Source organism: Octodon degus, unplaced genomic scaffold (assembly GCF_000260255.1).
Source record: "Octodon degus isolate 3935 unplaced genomic scaffold, OctDeg1.0 scaffold00114, whole genome shotgun sequence".
Taxonomy (NCBI): domain Eukaryota; kingdom Metazoa; phylum Chordata; class Mammalia; order Rodentia; family Octodontidae; genus Octodon; species Octodon degus.
Window position 1 is genome coordinate 2,399,754 of NW_004524690.1, and position 26,698 is coordinate 2,426,451.

Consider the following 26,698-nt stretch of genomic DNA (forward strand, 5'->3'; position numbering starts at 1 on the left):
AGACTAAATACCTATTGTTTTCTATTGTTTTTTTCTAATCCTAAAATAGTAAAAACATTAAATAGGAGCAGCCAAATAGCTCAACGGATTAAAGCGCCTGCAAGCAGGCACAGGGGCCAGGGGTTCGATCTCTGGGCCTGTTATGCCAGCCCAGCCCTGGTGCATGCCTGTTATCCCAGCTCTTGGAGGCTGTAAACAGGTAGATCAATCCCAGCTCTTGGGAGGCTGTAAACAGGTGGATCACTATGAGTCTGATCTAGTAGTGAGACCCTGAACACCCTGTAGAACCTTCCCTAAAATGCAAAAGAAAAAAACATTAAATATTTTCCAACACAACAGAAATTTTTAGTTATATACACACTTAAAATGGAAGACAGCATCCAACTGAGCTTCCTCTTTTAATGCAAATAACAAAAAATAATGAAGTAGTATATACAACTTACTTATTGCTCTTTAGTCAGAAAAAAATTTTCAGTACCCATCTTCTCTGACAAGTAATTTTATAATGACTTACTTCTATTGCCTGTCCTGCAACAACTTTCATTTCCTTAACACTAACCAATGTATGTGGTACTCCAAACAATGTGTTTTTATTAAAATAAATGGATTAGTGGTTCAAGATGACACAGTACTTATAACTATTTGCTCCCTCCTGAAATTCCATTAGATGGTGGAAATGAATGAAAAAGGTACAAAAACTATAAACTCTCAATACTGAGAGAGAATAGTAAAAAAGTCCAAAGCATGCAAACATACTTGCTATACTTCTTAATAGGCAGAAAGCACATAAAAGGTTGTTATTAAGGCCAAAGTGAAGGAAATGGCAGTACTAAAGGTATGTAGGAAGATGAAAGATTAAAAAAAACAACAACAAAGCCATCTATCCTGAAGTATTCCACAAAAATGTAGGCTTAATTGTGCTAGTAATAATATAAGACTAGGATGAAAACAAGAGGATTAATTAAAAGCTATAAGGGTAGAGGAGACAATCTCCCACTGAACACAAAAAACCTCAAATGCACAATACCTAGGTGACAACAGGCATGGTAGCACCTGGGATCCCATGGTAGCACTTGGGAGGCTGAGGTAGGTGGCCAGCTGAGCGTTCAAGGCCAGCCTGAACTATACAGTGAGACCCTATCTCAAAAACAAAAAAGGCCTGGTAAGAAGATAGTTATTGTCCTAGCAAAAATAAACAGAATCTTGTTTTTCTCTTCCATAAAAATTTTGAGTAACTTATCCAGAGTTTTAAAACTAAGTTTGGGGTAACTTATTATGCAACAACAGATAACTTAAAAACACAGTGAAGTAAAAGATTAAAACATCGGCTGTGCAGCAGTTAGTGAGGACTGGCATCGCGGAAGAATGAAGCCTGGCTACATGGTTCACATCTTGACCCTCCACTTACCAGTTCCGTGGATGAGGTAATATTCTGCATCTCTCTGCTGTTGTCTCCTTTTATAAAATGTAGTTAATAACTATAGTACCTAGTTTACAGGGTTGCTGTAAGGATTGAATACAGGTATGGCTATAAGTAAGGCACTCAAACAGTGCCTAAACCTAAGCACTCCCTAAAATGTAGCTTTAAAAAGATTAATCGATTCCTTCTAGACCCAGTCACCATCAATTTTATTGATTAACCTAGTATTTTTCAGGATTTCATCCTTTTCCAGGATAAGTTTGCTCTCCAGGAGACATGGGACAATGTCTGGAGATAGGCTTAGTAGTTACAATGGAAGTGCTACTGGAATCTACTGGAGACAGGCCCAAAATGCTGCTACACATACCACAATGCACAGAGCAGCCCCACACAACAAAGAACTATCTGGTCTAAGTTACTACAGTGCCAAGGTTAAAAATCCCTGAAGTAAGAGAACCATGGGGCTCGTAGCAGAGAAATGTAAATTATATAAGGGAGATCTAGGGTGGAAGCAAGGTCAAAAGATAAAGACAGTAAGACAGCAGGATAGTAAGAATGGCTGCCAAGTGGCCCCAGACTCTGAAGGAAGATAGGTACAGAGAAAAGTTGACCAACTGGTAATTGAAAGGTGTTGTGAAGGAATTAGAGACATAAAGGAACATAAGAACTTCAAGGTAAGACTGCTGATAGTGATAATGATAGACAAAGAACTGCACATTTGTAAGTAAGTAAAGAAAAGTAAAAATGAAGGTCTTAGAATAGGGTAATAAAAAGTTGTACAATGACTTCAATGACTTCTGGTTTACAGTATTGCATGTAAAAAGCTAGAAGCTTCTAGTCTTTCATAACAGTAAGTAAAAATCTGAACAAACTGAAAAATCAACTGTTCTTTTTAAACTTATCTGAGAGGCAGGGGTTACATGGGAACCTGCAACCCCAAAGACGAACAAATAGAGGTACTGGTCAAAACAGAAACCCTCAAGCACTAACCTGTGTGGGAATCAGTGCAGAGGAAGGGGAATCCAAACTATAAGATGAACTGCTGGAGGCTCAGAGCAGACAAGCCTGAGAAAACTCCAGGGGACACAGTCATTGGAGCTGTTTGCTTTTTGCTGCTAGAGCAGAATACCTGTCATACATAACTTAAAGAAGAAAAGATTTACTTTGGCTCATGATTGCAAAGGTTTCAATCCATGGTTGGTTGGCTCCAAGACAAAAACATCATAGTTAAAGGGCATGTCAGACAGAAGCTGCTCATTTCACAGGAGGCAGGGAGCAGGGGGCAGGGGGCAGGGGGCAGGGAGCAAGGGGGAGGGGGCAGGAAGGAGGGGAGAAGGGGGCTGGAGGCAGAGGATAAGACAGGATTTATGTTTCCAAAGCCCTGCCTCCAGTACCCAACCTTGTAATGCCCTGGGGAACACAGCTCAGTGTGAATACGTGGGACTCAAGCCCCAGTAACAGGAGGAAAGAAAAGAAAGAGAAAAAGAGGGAAAGGAATGGCAAAAATATGTGAAATAATAACACCTGAGAACTTCCAAAACATAGTACCAAACACCAAGCCCACAGATCCTAAAATCTTTGAGAATGCCAAGCAAGATAAATGCCAAAATAGTATGCCATATTATTTTTAAACTAGACAAATCAAAGGAAAGAAAATTCTGAAAGAAGCTAGAGGCAAAGAAAAATACCTCACTTATTATAATAGTTGATACACTGTGTCAACTTGAGAAGTCTAGAAGCTTAACTCTGTAACTGAGAAGGGGGTCAGAGTCCTCACTTTGTAAACATCCTGAGCCTCTGCAAGAGGAGGACATGGAGACGGCAAGATGGCAAGAGCAGGGCCAGTATCCTGCTTACTGTGTAAGGGAGAAGGCACACTTCCCTCTTCTGCTCTTGCTGCTTTTGTTGTTGTCTGCTGCCCTGAACCGCTGCCCCTGTACTATGCCACCCTGCAATGGAGCCAGCTGATTATGGACTGAAACCTCCACAAAAATGTGAACTAAATAAAACTAAATAAACCTTCTTCCTTTAACTCTGGGTGTCAGGTATATTGTTTCAACAAGGAAAAACAAAGTAACTGAGGCTGAGGCAGAGGATTATTGTAAATTCAAGGTCAGCCGGCACTGCATAGTGAGTTTAAGAGTAGCCTGGACTATACAGTAAAGTAAGACCCTGTCTCAAAAAACAAACAAGACACTGGTTCATTTTAAAAATCAACATGTTTCATAAGCCTCTAGCCAGGATAACCAACAAAAAGAACAAAAATGACTAATAAAATATTCCCTTTCAATCATGTGGCATACATTCCAAAACCTAGAGCAAATGCCCAAACCCAGAGGGATGTGTGTGTGTGTGTGTGTGTGTGTGTGTGTATGTGTGTGTATGTATACATAACAGTGTAATTGAAAAATTAGGCACAACAAAAGAATAATATAACAAATCAGGACAATTATAACAATATACTACAATAAAAGTTTTGGAATTATGCCCTCCCGCCTTCTTTCTCCCCCTCCTCCCCACCACCCGCATGGTACTGCACACCTGTAATTCCAGTACTAGGGAAGCTGAAGCAGGAGGATCACTAGGAGCTTGAGACCAGCCTGAGCAACATAAGCATTCAAAACCAGTACACAAATACATAGCAAGATCTTGTCTCCAAAAAAACTTTCTCAAAACATATTATACTGTACTATTAACCTTTCTTGCTGATGGGCTGCAGGTAAAGGCCCACAAAGTAAAACTACAAATAATGAGGACATCACTGCAGACCCCACAGGAATTAAAGGGACAATAAAATAATATCAAGAACTCTATATTTGTAATTTTGAAAACCTGACTGAATGGACCAATTCCTTGAAAGATAGAGTCCACCAAAACTCACACAGGAAAAAATCACAACCTAACTGTTAAAGAAGTTCAGTCAATAATTAATATCTGTCCCAAACAGAAAGCACTGGGAAAGATACACTCACTGATGTACCAAACATTCAGAAATTACAGTAATTATCTACAATTCCCCAAAAGACAAAAATGGAGGGATCAGTGAATACATCCTAATTCATCCTGAGTCCAGCACTACCTAATACCAAAATTACACAAGGACATTACAATGACACCAAAGACCAGTATCTTTCATGAACATACATTAAAAAATCCTGAACAAAATATTAGCAAATCAAATCCAATAACAAATAATTATATGCCACAACCAAATGGGATTCATAATTTTGACATCTGAAAATCAAGTAATGTAATCTACCATATCGATAAGCTGAAGAACAAATACATGGTGATATCAGTAACTGGAAAAAAAAAAAAAAAAAGACTAAATCCAACATCCATTCATGATTAAAAACTCTCAGCTGGGAGTAGACAGACTCTTTTCTTGATAAACAGTATCTTCGAACACCGGATAGTGAACATCATACCTAATAAGAAACTTGAAGCTTTCCTACTAGCCTTAGGAAGCAGGCAAGGGTGCACCTTCTCACATGGGTTTCAACATCATCCTAGAAGCCGCAGCTAACGCAATAAGACCAAAACAAAAAGCACAACACTCTCAAAAATAGAAAGTACACAGATTAGGAAAGAAGTAATAAAAGTTTTCAATGATGGCATGATCAGTTAAGCAAACACATCTAAAAAAGATTTCCATTGAGAAGTCTTTATTGCTAATAGAATAGTACTGTGAAGTGGTCCTGAGAAGCAAAAAATGAGATAATTCATTTTCTGCTTTGGACTTGAGACCCATCATAACCTCTGCTAAGACAAGCCAGAAGGAAGCAGTAACTAAAGAAATACCAAGTAAGCAAGCAAGAAATACTTGTGGAGAAAGTGAAAAGATAGAGCATTCATAAACAGATAGGAAATTTGGAGCCAAAAAAAACAAATCTAGAAAGACTGAAGAGGACAAGCTGTACAAAAGAGGGGTGATTCATGACAGTCCACAGGGCAAAAGAAAAAGATATTAGGGTTAGTGATGAGGCACAAGGGGGAGAGCACTTCCCTAGCATGCAGGAAGCCCTGGGTCAATACTGAGTACAGTGGTACCTCGGTTCTCAATTTGATTTGTTCTATGGCTTTTGAAAAGATGGCCACATATGTATGGGAAAGATACTTGGTTTTGTTTGTCTCCCGATGCAGCGTTTACAATCAAAATCATGCCGCATGTTTCTATTGCTGAACCAAACTGTTAGCAAACAAAAGCATTTGTAAGGCAAGGTACAACTGCACTGCGAAGTACAGTGGGACTGAGGATGTGCATGCTCTAAAATATATACACCAAACAGCAGTGTAGTTTTTTTGTTTTTTTGTTTGTTTTGTTTTGTTTTTGCAGGACCGGAGATTGAAGTCAGGACCCTGTGTTTGCCAGGCAAGCACTTATTCTACTGAGCTATCTCCCTGGCCCCAGCTGTGTGGTATTTGCATGTCATTTAAAGTATTTGGGACATGTACCCCAAAATTTATTAATAAAGGAGCATGATAGGAAAGTTTAGGAATCTTTGTAACAAAGGTATTTCATGGAAGCAGAGAAATAATTATGCTAGACCAAGTGAAAACATAGTTACAAAAGGAAGCTAGATTTATATTCTTCCCTTCCTGCTTCCCTTCTTTCTTGCTTGGAGAGAAGAGCTTGGGACTGATGCTAATAGACACAGGGTGGGGGCTGGGGCTTAAGGCGACTCACAGAGACACAATGTGGGGCCAAAGGTTACTTTAATATTTTCATAAGACAGAGGTAGTGAGACAAGAGCTAGAACATATAGGCAGACACATGGAATTTTACTTCCAACTATTCTAGTAAGTGGAACAATCCAAAACTAGATCAAATGTTTTGCTTTAAAATATGAGTTGGTACTATAAAATTTATTTAATAAGGCATATCACATTTAAAATTTAATATTAAATTTTTATCATCCTTGCTAAACTTCAAGATGAAAGAGAAAATCTGTCTGTTCACTACTTGAAAAAAAGTTACATAAATACACAATCTTAGTTTCTAAAAGACAAAGAAAATAGAACTGATATATTTATGGGCTAGTCCAAAAAGAACTTTCTAGAAACCAATTTCTATCCCATCTATGTCACCATCTTACTACCCATTAATATAAACACACTAGCTAAAAACTTCTTTCAGAGATGTGTTACATATAAAGTATTCTCAGAGATCTGATATAAACATGCCACTGCTACCTACTTCTTGTTCTTACCCTGCACAGTAAAAAATACAGGAACAATATAAATAATGTCTAGAGAAAAATATTCTAGACAGGAATTGGCTCATAACTAGATTTTCAAAAAGTAATCCCCAGAGCAAGGCTATGAACAAAAGAGATAAAATACAAAAATAGGCTCAGAGGAACAAAACCTTAATATAGATTATTGGAATTAATTCTGGAGTCATTTGGGATTCGTTCTCTAAAATGATTAAATTTACATACATTAATTGATCCTATTTTCAGAGATGAGGAACATTGGTAGTGTGCAGTGTATAATGGCAAAGTATTAATGTTTTTTAATACCTGAAGACACTTGTAATCAAGTGCTCAAAGCAAGGCTTTGTGGTGAGAAAGTGCTTCTACCCCAGATCAGTTAGTTCAAAATACAGGTGTATGGCCATTTTGTGAAGAGACAGAGACTGAGTGGTTACTGCTGCGCTGCTGACCTCGAGCAGCAGAATCAAATCTCTTTTCTCACCCCTCTCCTGTGAGATTTCTTTATCTTCAGCTACACTGTCACTGTCAGCAACTTTATCTTTAAACATGATGGCTAGCAATGCTACCAACAAGACAGATCCTCACTCCATGAATTTCCGTGAGTTTATTGGGAATCTGAACACTCTTATGGTGAAGAAATCTGATGTGGAGGCCATCTTCTCGAAGTACGGCAAAATTTTGGGGGGTTGTTCCATTCATAAGGGCTTTGCCTTTGTCCAGTATGTTAATGAGAGAAATGCCCAGGCTGCTGTAGCTGGAGAATGGCAGAAAGATTGCTGGCCAGGTCTTAGATATTAATCTGGCTGCAAAGCCAAAAGTGAACAAAGGAAAAGCAGGGGTGAAACAGTCTGCAGCAGAGTTGTACGGCTCCTCTTTTGATTTGGACTAGGACTTTCAATGTAATTATTGTGACAGGATGTACAGTTACCCAGCATGTGTTCGCCCTCCTCCTCCTCCTGCTCAGGCTGTACTCTCAAAATGCCAGCATGTGTCGGGAAACACCTCCCAAAGAGGCAAAAGTGGCTTCAATTGTAAGAGTGGCCAGCGGGGTTCTTCATCCAAGTCTGGAAAAGTTGAAAGGTGATGACCTTCAGGCCATTAAGAAGAAGCTGACCCAGATAAAACGAAAAGTGGATTCTTTATTGGAAAGCCTGGAGAAAACTGAAAGGAACAGGGCAAACAGGCAATGGAGATGAAGCATGAAAAGACTGAAGAGGAGCAGACCAGTACCTCCCAGAAGATGAGACTAATATGAAGATGGAGTCTGAGGGTATTGTGGACTACTTCTGAGAAGAGGGATCTACTGGATGATGATGATAATGAAGATTGGGCAGATGACCGAAATTGATCAAGGATGATGAAAAACAGGCTGAGGAAGGAGAGAATGACAGAGACAGCACCATTGGCAAGGATGACTCCTAAGTACATAGTTGGGTTTAAAAGTCTTGTACCATTATTTCTTTACGTAGGTGCTTGTCTAAGATCAAAATTGCACCAGATCCTCTCCCCTAGCGTCTTCAGCACACTGTCCCTGTTCTCCCTGTGTGTCCTACCAAGTTCTTAATTGCCCTATGCATAGTACTGTTTTCACTTCCTTTGAGGCTTCTAGTAGGTTTGTTTAGTCTTCTGAATTTTTGCTTTTTAATTTGATACTTCTTTATGACTTATCAATAAACAGGTTGTATGGTTTTTATCAGCTATCTCTACAATAATCTCTCATTATGCAGGTAGTATAGTTATTTCCACTTACACATGATTTCAGTAGTTGCTTCCCTAACTGTAAAAGCAATCTCATTTAGTTGCAGCATCTGAAAGCAGCTTTAAGAATTACGTGTATCACCCCACATCAAGTACTTTGTGGGGCTGTTAAACACAAATGTAACAATGTATTTTTGTAAATGAGAGTTAGCATGTCAAATGCATTCTCTACAAAAATTAGTGTAATAGTCTTTGTTTTCTAAAGTTGATACTATGGGCTATTTTTTGTCAATGCCTGATGTTTGGGATCTTTTTTCTCAAAATAAACAAGTCCTTATTAAACCAGAAAAAAAAAAATGCAGACATATAAATGTACTGGTTACTTGCTGTTAAAAATTCTCTGCTAAAGGTCCTTTCAAGGAATCTGAAAGTTGCTATGACAATCCTAGAAGAAATCCTTCTCTTCTTTGGTCACAGGATTAAGATTTCTAAAAGTAATATACCAAAGTCTAGTTGTATAGACGGTTATGATAATGTATTTTGAATTTCCAATTTTTCAGGTTCTCTGTCAATTCATTTAGTAAGTGGAACACACCCAAAACTAGACCAAATGTCTTGCTCTAAGATCTTATGTGAGCTGGTACTGTACAATTTATTTAATTGGGATACTGTAACTGGGGTTAAGTATGAGGATGGATCATAAGAGTATTAGATCATGGTGAGAAGAAAACTATTTTCTGAGGGCTGACCAAATAGCTCAGCGAATACTGAGGGTTCAGTCCCTGGGCCTGCATGCCAGGCCCGCCCCCAGGGATGAGCTGAGATGGCAATTGAGACTGGGTGTGGTGGGACGCACCTGTAATCCTCTGTAATCCTCTTGGGAGGCTGTAAACAGGCAGACCACTACTAGTAGTGAGTCCCTGAACACCCTGTAGACCCTTCCCTAAAACACAAAAATAATAAATAAACTATTTCCTGAGATAAAATGTATTAACATGGGTTTGGTAAGCAGAGATTCCAGAAACAGTGTGTTAGTTCAGGCAACTAGGAATGGCTTTTAACTGCCTATTTGATTGGTTGTGTGATGTCTGATCCCAAAGATAAACAAAACTGAATGAAAATAGATGAAAAGGTCTTGGAAAGGGATTTATGGATCAACCTCTCTGAGTATGCCCAGAATAAGAACACAAATGTTTATTTTGCCTTTGCTGTAACAAAATAACTGAGCCTGGGTACTTTATAAAGGAGATTTATTTGACTCAAAGTTTTGAAATGTGACAGTCCAAACAGAATGGTTCCAGCTCTGAGGGCCTCCCTGCCTGCATCTCACACACAGATGGCATTAGGATGAGAATGCGTGTAACATGGGGGGATCACATGGCAAGAGAGGAAGCCAGAGAACAATTTAGGAGTCAGAATCGCTCCTTTTCTACACCTCACTCACACAGGAACTAAGTGAAATCCCACAAGAACTACATCACTTACTTCCAGGAGCAGCACCCCCAATGACCCACTCACCCTGCATTAGGCTCAACCTTCTAAAGGTCCCATGGGACAAAGCTTCCAACGGAAGAGCCCCTAATGAGTCCACATCCACACCATAACAAGCCACATGTAAATGACCTCTTCAAAAGTAAAAAATCTTGCTATTCATGTGGATAACACAACCAGTCCACAGATGCTGGTCAATCAACCTCTTTCCCCAGCTATTCTATCCCTCATAGATTCAAGAACAAAATGGAACTGGGCATGGTGGCCATAATCCCAGGTATAAAGGAAGCTGAGTCAGGAGGATCACTAATTTTAAGCCAGGATGGCAATTCAGCAAGATTCTGCTTCAAATAAAAATTTTTAAAAAGCTGGGGGTATCACTAAGATGTGTGATATCTTTGCTTGTACTGCCAAAAACAAAGTAGAGTGACCATGTCAGCAGGAATATGCTTCCATCTTACTGCTAAGGGGGTATCTTAGCATGCCTTCACACCAATGCTCCCCTAAAACTTTCACCAAAGTGTCAGGTCCTGATATGTCTATGGGATGAAGATTATATATGAACTCAGAAACAAAGATTTCTAACTGACCCATGTTGACAAGGCTACAGCCTCTGCTAAATGACAAGTCGGCCAGAAAAACCAACACTTAACAATTAAAAATACAGTAGCATCATTTCTTCGGAGGTTTATCTGGTAACCTAGTGGCAGTCTGATTACACTGAACCATTGTACAGTGAAAAACAAAAAAAACAATATATTACCACTGGGATAGATACTATGCCTGCTGTCATAGTTTGGGGTTTTGCAAGGGGAATAATACAATACAGGATACATATAAGATTAATTATAATAGTTACCAAAGAATCATACACAAAGAGTACAAGAAATCTGTCTATACACTAAAGACCAAAACGCCACCTGAGGGCCAGAGTCCCACAGTAATGTCCTGCATGAGTCCATCTGAACACCTACAGCCCATAACAATGCCTCCCACAAGTCCAACTGGAGGCCTAGAGCCCACGACAGTGCCAGCCTGTTTTACAGATCTGCACTGGAAAGGCCCAAAGATCAGTGGTGGAAGCTACAAAGTCTATGCCAGTGGGAAGAAAGACATGTGCTAGCAGGCTGAGAGATCTGAACTGGAGCCAGGAAGTGAACTCAAAAGAACCAGAGCTCCCCTGAAAAGTCCCATAGTCATCCTCAGTGACAGGTTCCTAAGCTCCTCTGATGATGACTGCCAAGTTCCCATTAGGAACAGGAAAGCCAATGTGACAAGCTACTCCATGAGACTGAACTGTGCACCATCTTCAACGCCAGAGCCAGGAAGTAACACTCAAAGTGAGGATCAGAGCTCCCCCAAAGAGAATGCTAGCCATTCTCAGTAACAAGAAGGTCCTGAGCTCCTTCCACAACTAGAACAGAAGAATTCAAGGAAGCCAGCATGACAAGCTCCTCCAAGGGAACCAACAGCTCCCTACAGCCTCAACAGCTTCCAACAGCCTCTAACACCTTCTCCACTTCTGCCTCTTATGCTGCTGGCAACAATCCTCAGATGGGCCTCCCACACCCAGCGCCACAGTAGCTCAGTTCAATTGGGTGTTACACATTGACCATCAGCTGTCAATCTACCATACCTGCTGCTCACGATAATTCTACCAAAACCACCATATCTGAATTTATAGAATCCCTTATCACTAACAAGGTATTACACACAAAACTGACAAACCAAAAATTCAGTGTATTGGACATAATATGGGGTGATAGGCTTTTTGCTTATAGAAGTCATTGGTTTTACCTGTCCTGGGCCTGGGAGGTGAAAAGACCTTTTTTTTTTTAATTAAACTATTTTGAGATCATTGTAGATTGGCATGCAGTTTTAAGAAATAACACACAGCACTGCATCCTTACCAATGGTTTAAATCTTGTAAGAGTATCACAACTACAAAATCAGCAATGATATAATCCAAGAATCTTGCTCAGAACTTACCATTTTATATATAATTTTTACTCTATGTATTTAGTTCTACATATTTTCATAATTACAGGCTCCTGTTTCTTCATATAGTCAAGATACAAAAGAATTCCATTAACACACAAGGGGGTCCTGCCCATTAGCTCAGTTGATAAGTGCCTGCTTAAGCAAAGCAGTCAGGGTCAGGATTCTGTGGTTCAATCCCCAGATTCTCATGCATTACTAGACCTGCCCTTAAGGTATCCTGAGCTGGCCAAAAAAAAAAAAAAAAAATCCTTCCATTAACATACAAGTCCAATGTTATCACTTTATGATCCCCATCACCCTTATACCTACTCATCCTATCTCCCTTTTACCAACTGTTCTCTAGCATTGTCATTTTTAAAATTATTATTATTTTTGGGGGGGGGCAGAACTGGGGATTGAACTCAGGCCCTTGCACTTGCCAGGGAAGCACTTATTCCACTAAGCCATCTCCCCAGCCCCCATTTTTTTTAATTAAAAAAAAAATCTTTTATTTATTTGGTACAGGGCCTTGCTACACAGCTTGAACTTGTAGTGATCCTCCTGTCTCATCCTCCCCAGTGCTGGAATTACAAGCAAGCACCGCCACCACCCACTTTTCATTCTGTCATTTCAAGAAAGTTATATAAATGGAGTCACATAATACATAAAACCCTTTAGGACTGGCTTTTTTCTACTCAGTATACTTCTCAGAGTTGTTCAAACTGCTTTGTATATCAATCATTCGTCACTTTTTAGTGTTAACCAGACTTCTGTGGCACAGATATGCAACAGTTTATTTAACCATTCACCAGGTAAAGTGCATGTGAGCTGTTTACACTTTTTTTAAATTATAAATAAAGCTGCTATGAACATTTGTGCACAGGCTTTCATATGAACTAAGTATTCATGCCTTTGGGATAAATACTCTCTGCCCCAGTAACTCCCAGCTCTCACTGTTCTTTATTTCCTCTGGGAGAACACAGGAAATCTTGGGTAGCTGGTTAGGCCCAGGCAACTTGTTGAAAAGCTGACTCCTGGCCTGACAACCGCCTGTGCCAGGACTGACTCACTGCTTAGCATTTGCCAAGAGTAGAGTCCTCAAAGCTTTAAAAAGGCAAAACCCAAAGTGAATCAAGACTATTTCATTTTATTCACAAATCCCTACAAATTAGGTTCTATTCAAATATGCTTACTTTCTTTTATTTTCTGTTACTTAATCCCAACAGACAAAACAAACTTAATGGTTGTAATCATGTTATAAAAATGAATGTAATTAAAAGAAAAAAATAATATAACCTTCAAAAGAAAAAAATAAAACAAAAACTAGACATTAAAAAAAGGTGATAAGACCTCCAAAGTAAAAACCAGAGTACAAAAAGAACTAGAAAAAGCAAAAGCTAATACAAACTTGGGAAGTCATTAAGAATGATTCAGATCGTATCCATTCCCGCAAAACAAAATATATATAGTATAGACATCTTTCCTTTTACAGAATGTACAGCACTATTTATAGGCACTTTGTAAATCTTGATTAAAAACCTACTTTCCCTAGAGAACTTGTTCTACTTTAATTCACTGCCTTATTATCCTTATATCAAGGGGTCATTTCTTATACTCATTCTTTCGAAATATTAGACTGTACTGGAGAAACTAAAAATTTCAAAAGATTTTTATTAACTCAGAGATAAACTCTCTTAGAACTCTGTAATACAAAAACAGGCCAATATCGTGGTTAAAACCAGTTTTTTTCACTATCTTTTTTATATAGTAACATTTTAGATGGTGTAATTTTTAAGTGTCAATATAAAACTGGAAGAAACACAATGAGTTAATTAAAATGATGCAATTTTGCTGCTATATGAATGTAGTGGATTTAAAACAAAGAAAATTTTAAGAATCTTCCCTTTAAACTGAAACAAATCCTTTAAACAATCTCTTTTTAAAAAATTTTATTCTGGGGGCTGGTGAGATGGCTCAGTGGTCTAAAGCACCTACTTAGAACAAGCTTAGCAAAGCACAGGGATCGCGGTTCAATCCCCCCGCACCACATGCCAGCCAACCCCGCTCCCTTGTGGGATGAGCTGGCCACACACACACACACACACACACAAATAAATAAAAATTTAAAAAAAATTTTATTCTGAAAATAAATACGATTAAATGTTATCTCCTGAAATATTCTAATATTTTAAAATATACAAAATGATGTACTCATGAAAAAGTGAAAAGTAACATCTAAAAATTATTTGCATGAAATCCATCTAACACATCACTATTCTAAATGAGCTCAAGTACAGAGATGTTCTATTATGTGCCTCCCTGCAAAATTTCTGAAAATCATTTCTTCCAATGTGTTGCAAAGTGATATGCCCCCCTCTACTGCCAAGAAGTAGTAGTAATATTCATAAAAAAATTTAAAAATCTTTGCTCTACTACTGCCACCTTGTGGCTGAGATGAGTTATATGGCATAGCACAGTTAACTAATTCCAACAAATTAATACTTTTATACTATACTAAGGTTTTAAGATTTTAAAGAGAGAAAAAGCACTGGGGAGATAGCTCAATAGAATAAGCACCTGCCTACCAAGTGCAAGGGCCTGAGTTCAGTTTCCAGTTCCAAAAGAAAGAAAGAAAGAAAGAAAGAAAGAAAGAAAGAAAGAAAGAAAGAAAGAAAGAAAGAAAGGAAAGATAAAAAGGTAAAAATACTGTATTCTTAACAAATACTTATCAGGTCCTTATACATAAGTATGTGCTACACTGGTTACAAAAATGAATGGTCCCTACCCTAAAAATAACAATAAAACAACTAGTTGAAGAAATGAAGGCATCAACCTGCATGAAAGCTGATGAATCAAAGGAAAAGTGACAAGTGAGTATGGAATAACACAGCACCCACAGCCTTCATATAAAGCAACGGTGGTAAAGGTTCTTCAAACTTGGCTTCTCTTTACTCATAGCCTCAGTACAATATTCTGATAAGGAATTCATAATGCTTTCAGTTCAGTACCTACCTGGCTACAAGGGAAAGGTCTCTACAAGCATAGTGTAATTGGTTTTTATTAAGCACCATTTATTTCTGAAGTCTTCATATTAGTAAGTCTGATACACATTTAAAAATCTAATAGGCCATCTGAAATGTTATTTTTATGTATATATTCAACCATCAAATTGTTAAATTTTATTACAATTTAAATCAACATATATTCAATTCTTCTATGTAAAGTATAAAATGGACAAGGGTAAATAAAGCATAACCCTGATCTCTAGGAACAACAGCTACAAAGCAGGACAAAACAGGTTCACAAATGGTACTAAAATAGTCACAAGTATCCCTAAAGGCTGTATAAAACAAAGCCCTAGGTCATACAAAAGGAGTTTCATCTGGCTGGCGAGATCACAAAGGTCTAATAGAGGTGAATTTTACAATGGAATTTGCAGTCAGGGAAGCTAATTTCAGTGTAAAAAGCAAAGCGAAAGCATTAAAGATTTATTTAAAAACAAAGCAAACTTCATTTTCAAACAATTTTTTTCAAGGAGAAACCATTTTACAGATGAAATCATACACAGAACCCAATGTGATTGTTATACTCAGCATTTTATGGGTTCAAATTGACAAAAATGTAAACACGTGGTAATTCTGACTGAAGTCAGGAGGGATACCCTAGTTTGTTTGTTTATTTATTTATTTATTTATTTATTTTTTGCGGAAACGGGAATTGAACTCAGGCCCTTGTGTTTGTTTATTCTACTGAGCTATCTTCCCGGCCTGGATACCCTAGTTTAAAATTTCTTACCTTGTTTCATTGTCCAGTATCAAGAAAACCCACCTAGAACTGCAGATGGGGTTAGCAGTAGAGTCCCACTTGTTAGCACACAATAGGCCCTGGATTCAATCCCCAGCACCATCAGTTTAAAAAAGTGACACACAAAAAGCAAATCCATCTATATATTCTAAGTTGATAAGACAGTGAGCAAACAGAAATTACCATCTACTGTAAGAATTTATTACAGACATGCATCTATCAAACTCAGATTTTATGTATATTTTCTCCCAGAATATAACTTATAAATATATACTGTAACATTGTTTCAGTTAAGAAAAAAACCTTTACATAAGGCTGTATAAAACAAGGTCCTTCATAACTAAAATATAATGTGTTTGGTAAGTAGGAGGTACTTGTACTAAGTGATTTAAATAATAAACTATTTAATCTCATAATAATCCTATATGAAATTCCCTTTAAAAAAAAAAAAAGAAAAACACAGATATTGGACTGGGGAGATAGGTTGGTGGTCTAAGCACCTGCCTGGCAGGCACAAGAACCCAAGTTTGATTCCCGGTCCCACATATTGTGCCTTCCAGGTCCCAGGACATGCTGTGCCGGCCCAGAAACCAGACATGGTGGCACATACCTGTAATCCCAGTGCTGGGGAGGCTGAGACAGGAGGAACACTATGAGTCTGTGCTGCACAGTGAGACCTTGTATCAAATTTTTAAAAACGATAGATATTAATTTCCCAAGGAAAAAACAGCTAATGAACAGTGGAAGAATCAAGACTTAAACTAAGACTGTATGAATCCAGAGCATATCTGTGAAAGGATATGATTCAAAGTAATACATTATAAATTAGTTTTTGAAACTATATATGTGTGTGTACATACATATATCCAGCTTATACTTATATGGATGGTATACATGACCCTGAGGAAGTATGCAGAGCTGGGCACAATAATACATGCTATAACCTGAGGACTGAGAGGCTGAGGTAGAAGGATCACAAGTTTGAGGCAAACCTGGGCTACATAGAAAGTTTAAAGCCAGTCTAAATGACACAGCAAGAACCTGCCTCAAAAAATAAAACAAAAAAAAGGAGATATGCATTAAAAAAAAAAAACTGTTCAGCCTTTGATAAAGTATTAAAGTGGGTAAAGTAAATACGTGTTTAGTTTTATAATTTGTAAATAATTATTTTACAAAATCCTGATCACCCAACAAGGATTCACTTTGCAATCTCAGGATACTTTCCAATGAAATAGGCCCAGAACTTCAAAAAGTGACTTTTCTCGCACACTAAATCCTCAACAATAACTTGTAACTGGTCACATTTTTCATAATAAATATAGTATAAGACAGAAGTGCACTGAAAACTTTAAATAAACACTAAAATTAAAACACAATGTTGCAGTTTGTTATTACTTTTACAACTGTGTTTTGCTCAATTGTTCTGGGCAGGCACATTTAAAATGATATGCTCAAATTTGTAAGTTACTTATGAACAGTCACAGATTACAGTTCAAAGACAAGCCATGAATAAATGAAGTTCCCCTATACCTATTTGTTCATTATCCCCTTAGCAAATACTTGAGTAGCCAACATAGGGCAAGCCCTGTGCTAGGTACAGGGACATGCCAGAGCAAAAAAACAAGGTCCCTGTTCTCTTGAAACTTACATTTGACTGAATGCCAAAGTCAAGAAAAACTTCATTCTGAGTTATGCACAGACTACTTTGGCACAAGCTAACATATTAAGAGACTACAAATGTCATTGAGATTGAGAGTGGGAATAAATAACATAGCCTGAAGCCGGGCATGGTGGCATATTGCTATAATCCCAGCACTTGGGAGGCTGAGACAGGAGGATCCTTGTAAGAGATCAAACTGGGCTACAAAGTGAGCCAGCCTGAACTGCATGGCAAGATCCTGTCTCAAAAAAAAGACAGACAGACAGACAGGCAGGAGGCAGACAGAGCAAGCCTGTACTTTATTTATGGGGGTGTGTTTTTATTTGTTCAGTTGTGTTTTGGCTGTGAATTTTTTTATTAATCTCTTCGAATGGTATAGCTAAACCATTAGCTGAAGTATAAACATACTTACATTTAGCATTCTATATGCTTTAAAAAATAAAACTATATATTTAGAAGTTATCAGTTTAACTGAACAGTAGAAAGCCCATGCATTCCTTGTCCATAAATCCAGAGCCTCCCCTATTACTAGCGTCCTCCTCTGGAGTGTACAGGTTTTTTTTAATTTTATGTATTTATGTTTTAATTTATTTAGTACAGGGTCTTCAGAGTTTCATTACACAGATCGGACTCATAGTGATAAATGTACCGTTTTTAATAAAGGATGAACCTATATGGTTTGATAAGGTTTATTACTAATCACTTAAAAAAAAAGTAGGATTTCATTTAAAAAACTATGCAATTCTGGAAGCATCTCAGTGACACTATTCTCCATAAGGCTGAAGGAGGAGAAAAAACATCTGGGGCAACATAAACTACAATACACTGGGTGAAATCTTTTCTGTAATAGTCAGTATACTGATAATGCTTTAAATGTATTATTTCATGAAAAATTTCCAGTAACTCATTAGAGTATTTTCTCCACTATGAGAAAAGAGAGGCTATGTCTCTCTCTCAGCTCGGAAAAAAGGCACAGTCAGTATCTGAATCCTGGCAGCCTGAAACAGCCTAAGCCCTTAACCTCAGCACTAGGCAAGAGAATGGCAGCAAGCCTGGACACACTGTTAGATACAATTTTATTCTTGCAGGTACTGTAAATGGGAATCTACAAAATTGCCAAGAAAAGCAAAAACAGACCAATAATCTTAAGTTTTGATTACAGATCCCAACTTTAAGAAGGTGACTATTCTGCAGTGTGTGTAATGACCTGGATCAGCAAGCAAATAGCATCAGTGGTGTGAGTAACAATCAGTGAGGAGGTCAAATAACTCAGTGCTTCAAAGCTCAGAATGGGTAAAATACAGGCTACAACCAGCTCCATGCTATTCCTCTCCCCAGGGAAGTTTTTTTCCCATTTAACCTAGATGGGCAAGAATTATGAATAAAAGAATGTATTAACAAAAAAAGGGTATACAGATGAATGTCCATTTTGTATCTGTGTATTCAAAATGGTTAGGATAGATATATAGTTACATTTTATTAATAAATAGAGGGATTTGTTCTAATGGTGTTTGTAAATAGGACATCATGTCCGCATCTTGTACAGCAATTAACCACTAGGAAGAATGTATGCAATGTGTTAATTATTGACACTGTCCTACCAATTTGAAAAAAAAAATAATAATATGGTGGTTATAACTGGAAAAAAATGTGCACTACAAGTCACTAGCAAATATCTAATAGAATAATCTTTTCTAAATTGTGTTAGGTACAAAAAACTGTGCAAGGAGACTCCAATCAGTCTGAGCTAGACTGGGAAAATCTAATGAATATGCTGGGATTGCCAGGAAACATGACAGCCTCCTCTGAAAACCTAAGTCGCCCAGTTAGCAGACTTGGAGAGAACAGGAAAGGGAATTTTGGTCCCTCTTAGACAATCTGCTTGCTTTCTCTATTAAATAAACATATCTTTTCTATGTGAAACCCTGAAGTACAAGAGATATTTTGAGCTTCACTTACTATATGTGATACTACAATTTTCATTCTTGACACAACTTCTCAATGAGTTCTGAAGATGTTTGACATGTGGTCATTATGGGAAAGAAAGGATTGTGACAGAAAATGCCTCCACCCATCCAAAATATTTTAGTTTTTTAGTTACCCCACATAATAGCTCCTGCTCCAGTTCTGGTTGCTCCTGTCTCTTAGAAACAGCTGGTCATTGTGATGCGTAGCTGATCACAGTGATGCACATTATATAAACCAATCCCCAACTGACAAGCCATTCTGCCTTTTACTTCCTGATGTTTATCCAATCTAAGCCCTAAACCATTTGCGGTGATCAGGGTCTAATACTCCTGAAATGATCCCAAACAGTGCCCATCCACATAAATCTGCCTCCAAATCCTGGGTGTCATTTCAGTGTTTCTGCATGTCATTACATCTGATGCATCATCTGGGAAAACTGACCAAACCAACCTCTTTAGTCACTAGTCATGACCCTCAGACAGAGCAAGGACCTCTTGAGAGCCCTACAGGAAGGTGCACCCACAACATTTTTCAAATCTCCTCAGAAGTCTGGAGGAAGATTCCTTGCTCCATGCTCAAGCAGCTTGCATCAGAACCTAAAGGGAAGATGAAATCTGCCTGCCTGCCTAGGTTCTGGTAAAACCCCAGGGGCGCACCCTCATTAGTCTGTCAGTACTGCTCAGTTCCAACAGAAGAAGAGCTTATTGTTAAGGCTACACTCATGGGAAGAGGGGTTGGAATGTTTAACCTCTGAGTGCCTGCTAAATGACTGTGTGAGTGGAATGGGCAGAGTAAGCCATAGGCTGCTCCATCTGTGCACCAAGACTACAATAGCTGATTAGACCCTCATCTGCAGTTCTGTGGTGATCAATATATGGCATAAAGAGGCCTTGCACCCTCCTTAGCTAATCTGCATCTAAGTCCCTGTGAGGAGCATGGCCAGGTAGATATATGAATGATTTCTCTCTCTCTGAGGAACACTCACCCTTTGCCTGCATACAACACACACATAGGAAATCAGAAATGAGACCTAATTAGTTAATTAATTAGATCTCCTACAGTTCCTGATTGCAGGAAAAAGTGTTTTTATAAGCTAAAAATAAAACCAAACCACTCCTTCCATCTCAAAAACAAAAACAAAAAAAGAGGCCCACTCTTCTTAAGAATTCCACCTTAGCACCCTTGTCAACAGCCATAGTTGCTGCCAACACTCACTGTTCCCAACTCATTTATCTCCATCCAACTGAACTGGTTCTAGCTAGCCTCTGCCTGCATTTGGTCACAGAAGTCCTCCTTGCAGGGCCTTCTGTATATATGCCTGTCTTCATCAGACAGTAATCTAGCGCCCACTTGAGATGACTGCCAGCAATTTCTGCAGTTTCACTTTTGACTGAAGAAAACTGGACTGTCACCCCTGACAAATGAGTTGTCATGGACTTTTCAAAGGTTGCCCTGCCTACAAACAACTCAGTGAAATGTTTCTCAAAGACATCAAAAAGGGAGCAATGGGCCAGCCAGATAGCTCAGCAGAGTAAACCCAGAACCCAGAACCCCAGAGCACAGGCTGGGGTTCGATCCCTGGCATGCTGTGCCAGCTCTGGGGTGCACTGAGACAGTAATTGAGACTGGGCATGGTGGAGCATATCTATAATCCCAGCACTTGGGAGGCTGAAAACAGGAGAATCACAACAAGTCCAATCTACATAGTGAGACCTTGTACGCCCTGTAGAGCTTGTCCTAAATTCATAAAAAAAGAAAAAAAAAATGGGAGGGAGGGGAGAAGCCCATTAACTACTATTACCCAGAAACCTGATAAAAGGGCATCTGATTTAAGAAAATCCAGTCTGACATGACTATACCCTCTGGCCATCAGTTATAAGGACCACAGACACTAAAAAATTGAGTAAACAAAAAGGTAACTCTCAAAAGCTTCAACTTGGATCAGATGACAGCCCTTTCATGGGTCTGGCAGGTTCAGACTATGCCAGACCAAACTCCTATCTTCAGCTAGGCCACTAAGATCCCATAATACAATCACCAGGGCAACTGGGACCCTCTCCTCTCACCCCTTCTGGCAGGCAAAAACTTGTAGCCTAGAAGGACAGCTCACCAAACATAAATTCTAAGCCAGTCAGGCTTTCTCTCATTTAACCCTGCACTTTGAACTTTGACTGTTCCCCAAGAGGAAGATGACACCTGCATTGGCCTAAGATAATCGTAATCCTGAAGTTCTGAAAAAGTGTATTCCAAGATATATAAACTATAGCTTCACCTCTGGACCTGCCCATCAATTAACTAGACTACATCACCAAGAACCCCACTGCTATCAGTTGTCACAGGAAACACAAATGACTATCCAGCCACACAACAGCCTGACAGACTGTTAATCACCTCGGGCAAGATCTCCATGCTGTCAACAACAGAGCCGTTATCTGACATTCTGCATTTCCCAACCCATGTACCCTTTCTGGTCTGTTACTAAATTGCCATAAATGTTTGGGAACCCTCCCACTATCTTCAGCAACGCACTGACAACAGATTTGGCCACTCTGAGACAGCCTGTTTCTCTGTCCCTTCCAGCTCCACAGTTCTGTTACTGTCCCTAGGCCCTGAAGTTAGGCCATCAACTACCTGCCTCTGCTTGTGAAACTCCATCCTGGTGTAACCCCCACCTACATCAAACAGTTCCTAGACCACAAGAGATTCAGCCACAATTTCAACTACACATAGACTGTCAAACTGCTAAAATATACTTCTCTTGTCTATTTCAGGATCTCTGAGCTGTCAATGATTCTGCAATTGTACTCTGTACAGAGTGCCTCAGTCTTCTGCCACCCACAGCCTACTGGTACACCTGCCTGGACCTAAAAACATGCTGCCTCCTTCTGCCTTTGATTGGCTTCTGTAAGCCAGCCCCTCCTTACCTTTAAATGAAAAGAGCCCAGTTCCAGACTCAAAAGCCAACTGACCTGGACTCAACCTCCCAGAGGTTCAAAAACTTGTCTCCTTTTTTAAAAACTGTTCTGATTAATGACACTCAAGCTGCCTGCTTTCCTTTTCACAAAAGTTCTGCTATAATATCTGACAGAAACTGGTTACACAAACATAGAATCTGATTCCTTGAGTTCACAAAAACAATGACACTTACTCAGAGTGTCGGCCCCTGGGAGCGCCAAGCGGCCTACCTGTGCAAACATGTGAACCCAACTGCTATGGGCTGCCTCCCCTGCTTCACACTGAGAAGTCACTGTCCTGATCAAGAAAACTGACAAGCTCACCTTGGGCCGAGACCTAACTATCCAGGTGCTACATGCTGTACTAGGATGAACTGTTCTTAAAAAATGGACCTCCTCACATATGCTGAGTACACTCTGTTTATGGATGGAAATAGCTCTGTTAGGAATGAAGTCTGACAAGCAAGACATGCTGTAGTCACCTTGAACAAAGGTTTTTACCTTAAATTCTATGGATGATTGCCCCAAGAAAATAAAACAATCAATCAAACATTTGACCACAATTTGATGTGCATCCAACGTACACTGGACAAAACTATTTTGGCCAAAATTCTTCTGCAGGACTGATCTTCACAGCATACTATTTCCTGCTGCTGTTTGGAAACCTGCCACCAATGATGCCAAACCTGTGCTTCTAAGGCCCCTCTGGGGATCCAATTGATGGAAACATCAACTCCAGCCACAAGACCTGTCCCTACTATATGTTCTGCAAGCCCAAGCCACAGAGCTGGCAACTGTTCCCCGACAGCCAGCTCAGGCTTCAGCATCTGTATCACTGGCTCTGATCTCTTATTCCCTACCTATGCTGAGAAGATAAGTTTGTAGGATCCTGCTGAAAAAAAAAAAAAAAAAAAAAATCACTCCTAGATATGACCTACCCTTGATCACTGACAACAATGGGCCTGCATTTGTAACAGATAACTTAAAACAGATTAAGTAAGAACTACATGAAACATACAGGTCACAAAGCTCTAGAAAAAGAAAAAGAAAAAACAACAGCTTGTAACTCACACACATATAACGAGGTAATGTATTAACTATCACCACTAGTTTCAGAAATTCAACCTTAGATCTGCTGAAAAATTTACCTGGACCACACAGCTCACTCTGAAGAGATGGCATGCTCAAAGCCCTACTCTGGTCACTCAGGATTCTGAGCAGTCCAAGCACAGCTAAAGCCTGACACAGATCACAGGATCACTCCATACCTATTCTCCTTGATGTTTGTATCTTTTCTGGCTACTTACCTTAGTCCTTGTTTTCCCACCCACTGCAAGCTATGGTTTCAACCTTAAATTCTATGGATGATTGCCCCCAAAAAATAAAACAATCAATCAAACATTTGACCACGATTTGATGCAACCAAGGCACATTGGACACTCTCTTAAGTCCAATTAACTCCTTCACTACCTTGCCAGAGTAATGCTACAGAACAGACAGGCCTACATTACATCTCTTCCTAAAAAGGACCCTGGATGTCCTTTTGGTGTGTCTGTTTGCCATTGCAGGATGACTGAAAAACATTAGAAGGTAAGAAATAGGAAAACTCCTTTCCCATTCAAATATTCCAAAGAAGACCACTGAATTATACTTACATTTCTTACCTTATCACACTTAATCCTTAAGACTATGACAGAGATGAATCTGAACTTCATCCCTTCAATGACTTCAGATCAGTCATAGCTATTCTCGTGATATTTTTATTCTTTTTGATAAAAGGTCTTTCTATGGAGTTCAGACTTGCAATGATACTCCTATCTCAGCTTCCCTAGTGCTGGGATTACAAGTGTGTGCCACTATGTGTGGTTTAGATGGCCAGCACAGTGCACCTGACAGAGCATATGGTACCAGGGATTGAACCCAGGTCCTTGTGCTTGCCAGGCAGGCGCTTAGACTACTGAGCTATCTCCCCAACCCCTCTTGTGATTTTTAACCTATCCAAGTAGATACAATAAAGTGTCCCAAAATGTGTTCAATTCTAATCTCTATAATTTGTGACCAATTTCCACTGCAAAGGGAACTGATGATGAGGTAAGACTGTCTTGGATTATCTGGGTACACCCTATAGAATCATAAAGAAGCTCAAAAGTAGAAAAGGGAGGCATGAAAGACATAATGCCATTTCAAAGGACTCTATCTGCTACTGCTGGCTCTGCATTTGCCAAAAGAGTGCATTTGCCAACAGACTAATTATTTACTGTTATGTCAAATGTGTAATAGTTCATCACGCAGAAAATAAAAAAAAAAAAACATGAGGCTTACATTTTAGAAACTTTTGACAATAATTACTGAAATGGTCATACACTCCCTTACACTACTTGTCCGTGAACTGTTTGGCACCATTCCCCAATGAGACAAATACAAAAGTGTGTTCTACATAATCCAATTTCATCTCGGCTGAACCTAGTAATAAAAACACTGAGACTTGTACTTACACCTATTTTCTCTATTTCATTTACCTAGTAATTTCTCTTAAGTACTGGCTGAAATAGAATTAAAGAAAAAAGCAAACGGCAGGCCCAAAAGATTAATAAACTCAAATTCAGAAACAGTAAATCTACCATCCACCTATGTACGTATCTGAATAACAAATGTTTATGAAAAGTCTTGTACACCGGACAGCAAGCTCTATGCTGGAACTGTTCAATGTACAAGCCGCAGGTGTGCAAGACGCAGAGCCTGCCTCGCTGACAACCCCCGCTGCAGTATCCTACTCCCAAAGGCCAGTACTCGCCTCAGAAAGAGCTAAATTAAAGCGTGTGGGGATCGGAGGTGCGGCACGTGAATGTCACTTAAGAGTACAATGAACGAAGAAAAAATTCCAACCACAGGTTCGGGTGTCAGGAGCCAGCGGCGAAGACACGACACGGGCACCTCCGCCCCTCCCGCCCGGGAGACCCAGGACCGCACGCTCGGGTCCGGTTCCCAGGCCAGGCTCCGCCCGGCCCCAGCCCGCCGCCGCGCCTCCGCCGTCGCCCCGCCCCTGCGTCCTCTCACCCGCCCGAGCTCCGCCTTCCGCTGCAGCTCCGAGAACCGCTCCAACGCGCTCGCGAACCCCCCTGGGCGCGTCTTTGGCTCTGAGGAGTCAGAATCCCCGCTCTCGAGGCCACTCTCAGTGCCCGCGCTTCGACAGCGCCTTGAGAAGAGAAACACTCGCAGACAACGGCTGTGCACCGCCACGGCACTAGTGCGACACAGCGCCGCCATTACGCCTTCACGACCTCTGACCTTCGACCTCCTCTGCGCAAGCGCACGAATCACGGGGCGGGGCGAGCGGGGCCCCGCCCACCCGCCGGGGCGCTGAGGGGCGCTGAGGGGCGCTGAGGGGCGCTGAGGGGCGCTGAGGGGCGCTGAGGGGCGCTGAGGGGCGCTGAGGGGCGCTGAGGGGCGCTGAGGGGCGCTGAGGGGCGCTGAGGGGCGCTGAGGGGCGCTGAGGGGCGCTGGGCTTGTGGCATCTCGTTCGGCAGGTGGGCGTCGGGAGCGAGAATGGCGGTAAGGGTTGAGTGGAAAGTGCGTCTGACCTGAGGGGTCCATGGGAAGGCCACCTTGCTGTCCTCGGCGCTGGGGTCTCCCGTAATTTCCGTTCAAACCTGAGGTCCTTTCTCTGCGTTAGCCTTGGAAGCCCTAAAGCTGTGCGGTTTGTTTCCGACTGTATCACTCAGCCTTTCCTAATAGGTCATTTACCGCACTGAAATAAATTTTAGTCTTCTCCCTCCACTTTGCAAGTCCCTGAAGGAATCTGCTGCTGGAATCCGTGCAGTGGGCGCACGGCGGGGCCCAATAAAGTGAAGTCCCGGGCCCAAGTTTGTGCCCGGCCATTTCTGCAGCCAGTCCACCCTGGTTATGAAAATAGTAATCCTTGAGAGTCGTTTTGTCGCCATCCCTTCTAGTCTAGGGGATGAAGAAGTTCCAGAATGCGCCCACACCTTGCACCCAGGGACCGCCGTTCTCACTTGTATTTTAGCCTCAATGTTAATTTCTAGAATTTGCTCACCATGTTCAGAACCAAACCCAACACCAAACCTAAGGAAGTGTTAATCAAAGTCCACACATCTTTTTTTTTTTTTAATTTATTTATTTGTGGGGGGGGGCAGCTCAGCCCACCAGGGGGCTGGGCTGGCTGGCATGTGGTGCTGGGGGAATTGAACCGCGGTCCCTGTGCTTTGCTAAGCTTGTTCTAAGTAGGTGCTTTAGACCACTGAGCCATCCCACCAGCCCCTCCACACATCTTTTACCCAACAGTTTTATGTTAAACCACAGTTGGTTACTTTGGGAGACCGGTGGCACACACCCTCTGTGGCATTTAACTTCACTTTAAGAACAGGATGGAGAGAAAACATTCTCTCAGGTTTTCACAGAGAGCACATTGGCCACGCAATGGCCGTGACTCATCCACATGGCTGACACTGACAAAGATTCTACAATCTGAGGTACAAGATCTCAGGAT

The 26,698-nt window shown here is 40.3% G+C and overlaps 1 protein-coding gene across 1 annotated transcript in view; it reads right to left on the bottom strand.

The window, feature by feature from the left end:
* Window positions 1-25,499, bottom strand: part of Mrps28 (mitochondrial ribosomal protein S28) — a 131,731-nt gene extending 106,232 nt beyond the window's left edge. The window contains exon 1 of the mRNA XM_023699603.1: window positions 25,249-25,499. Within this exon, the coding sequence (XP_023555371.1) occupies window positions 25,249-25,458 (210 nt within the window). The 5' untranslated portion in view covers window positions 25,459-25,499. The remainder of the gene's footprint in view (window positions 1-25,248) is intronic.
* Window positions 25,500-26,698: the final 1,199 nt, after the last annotated feature.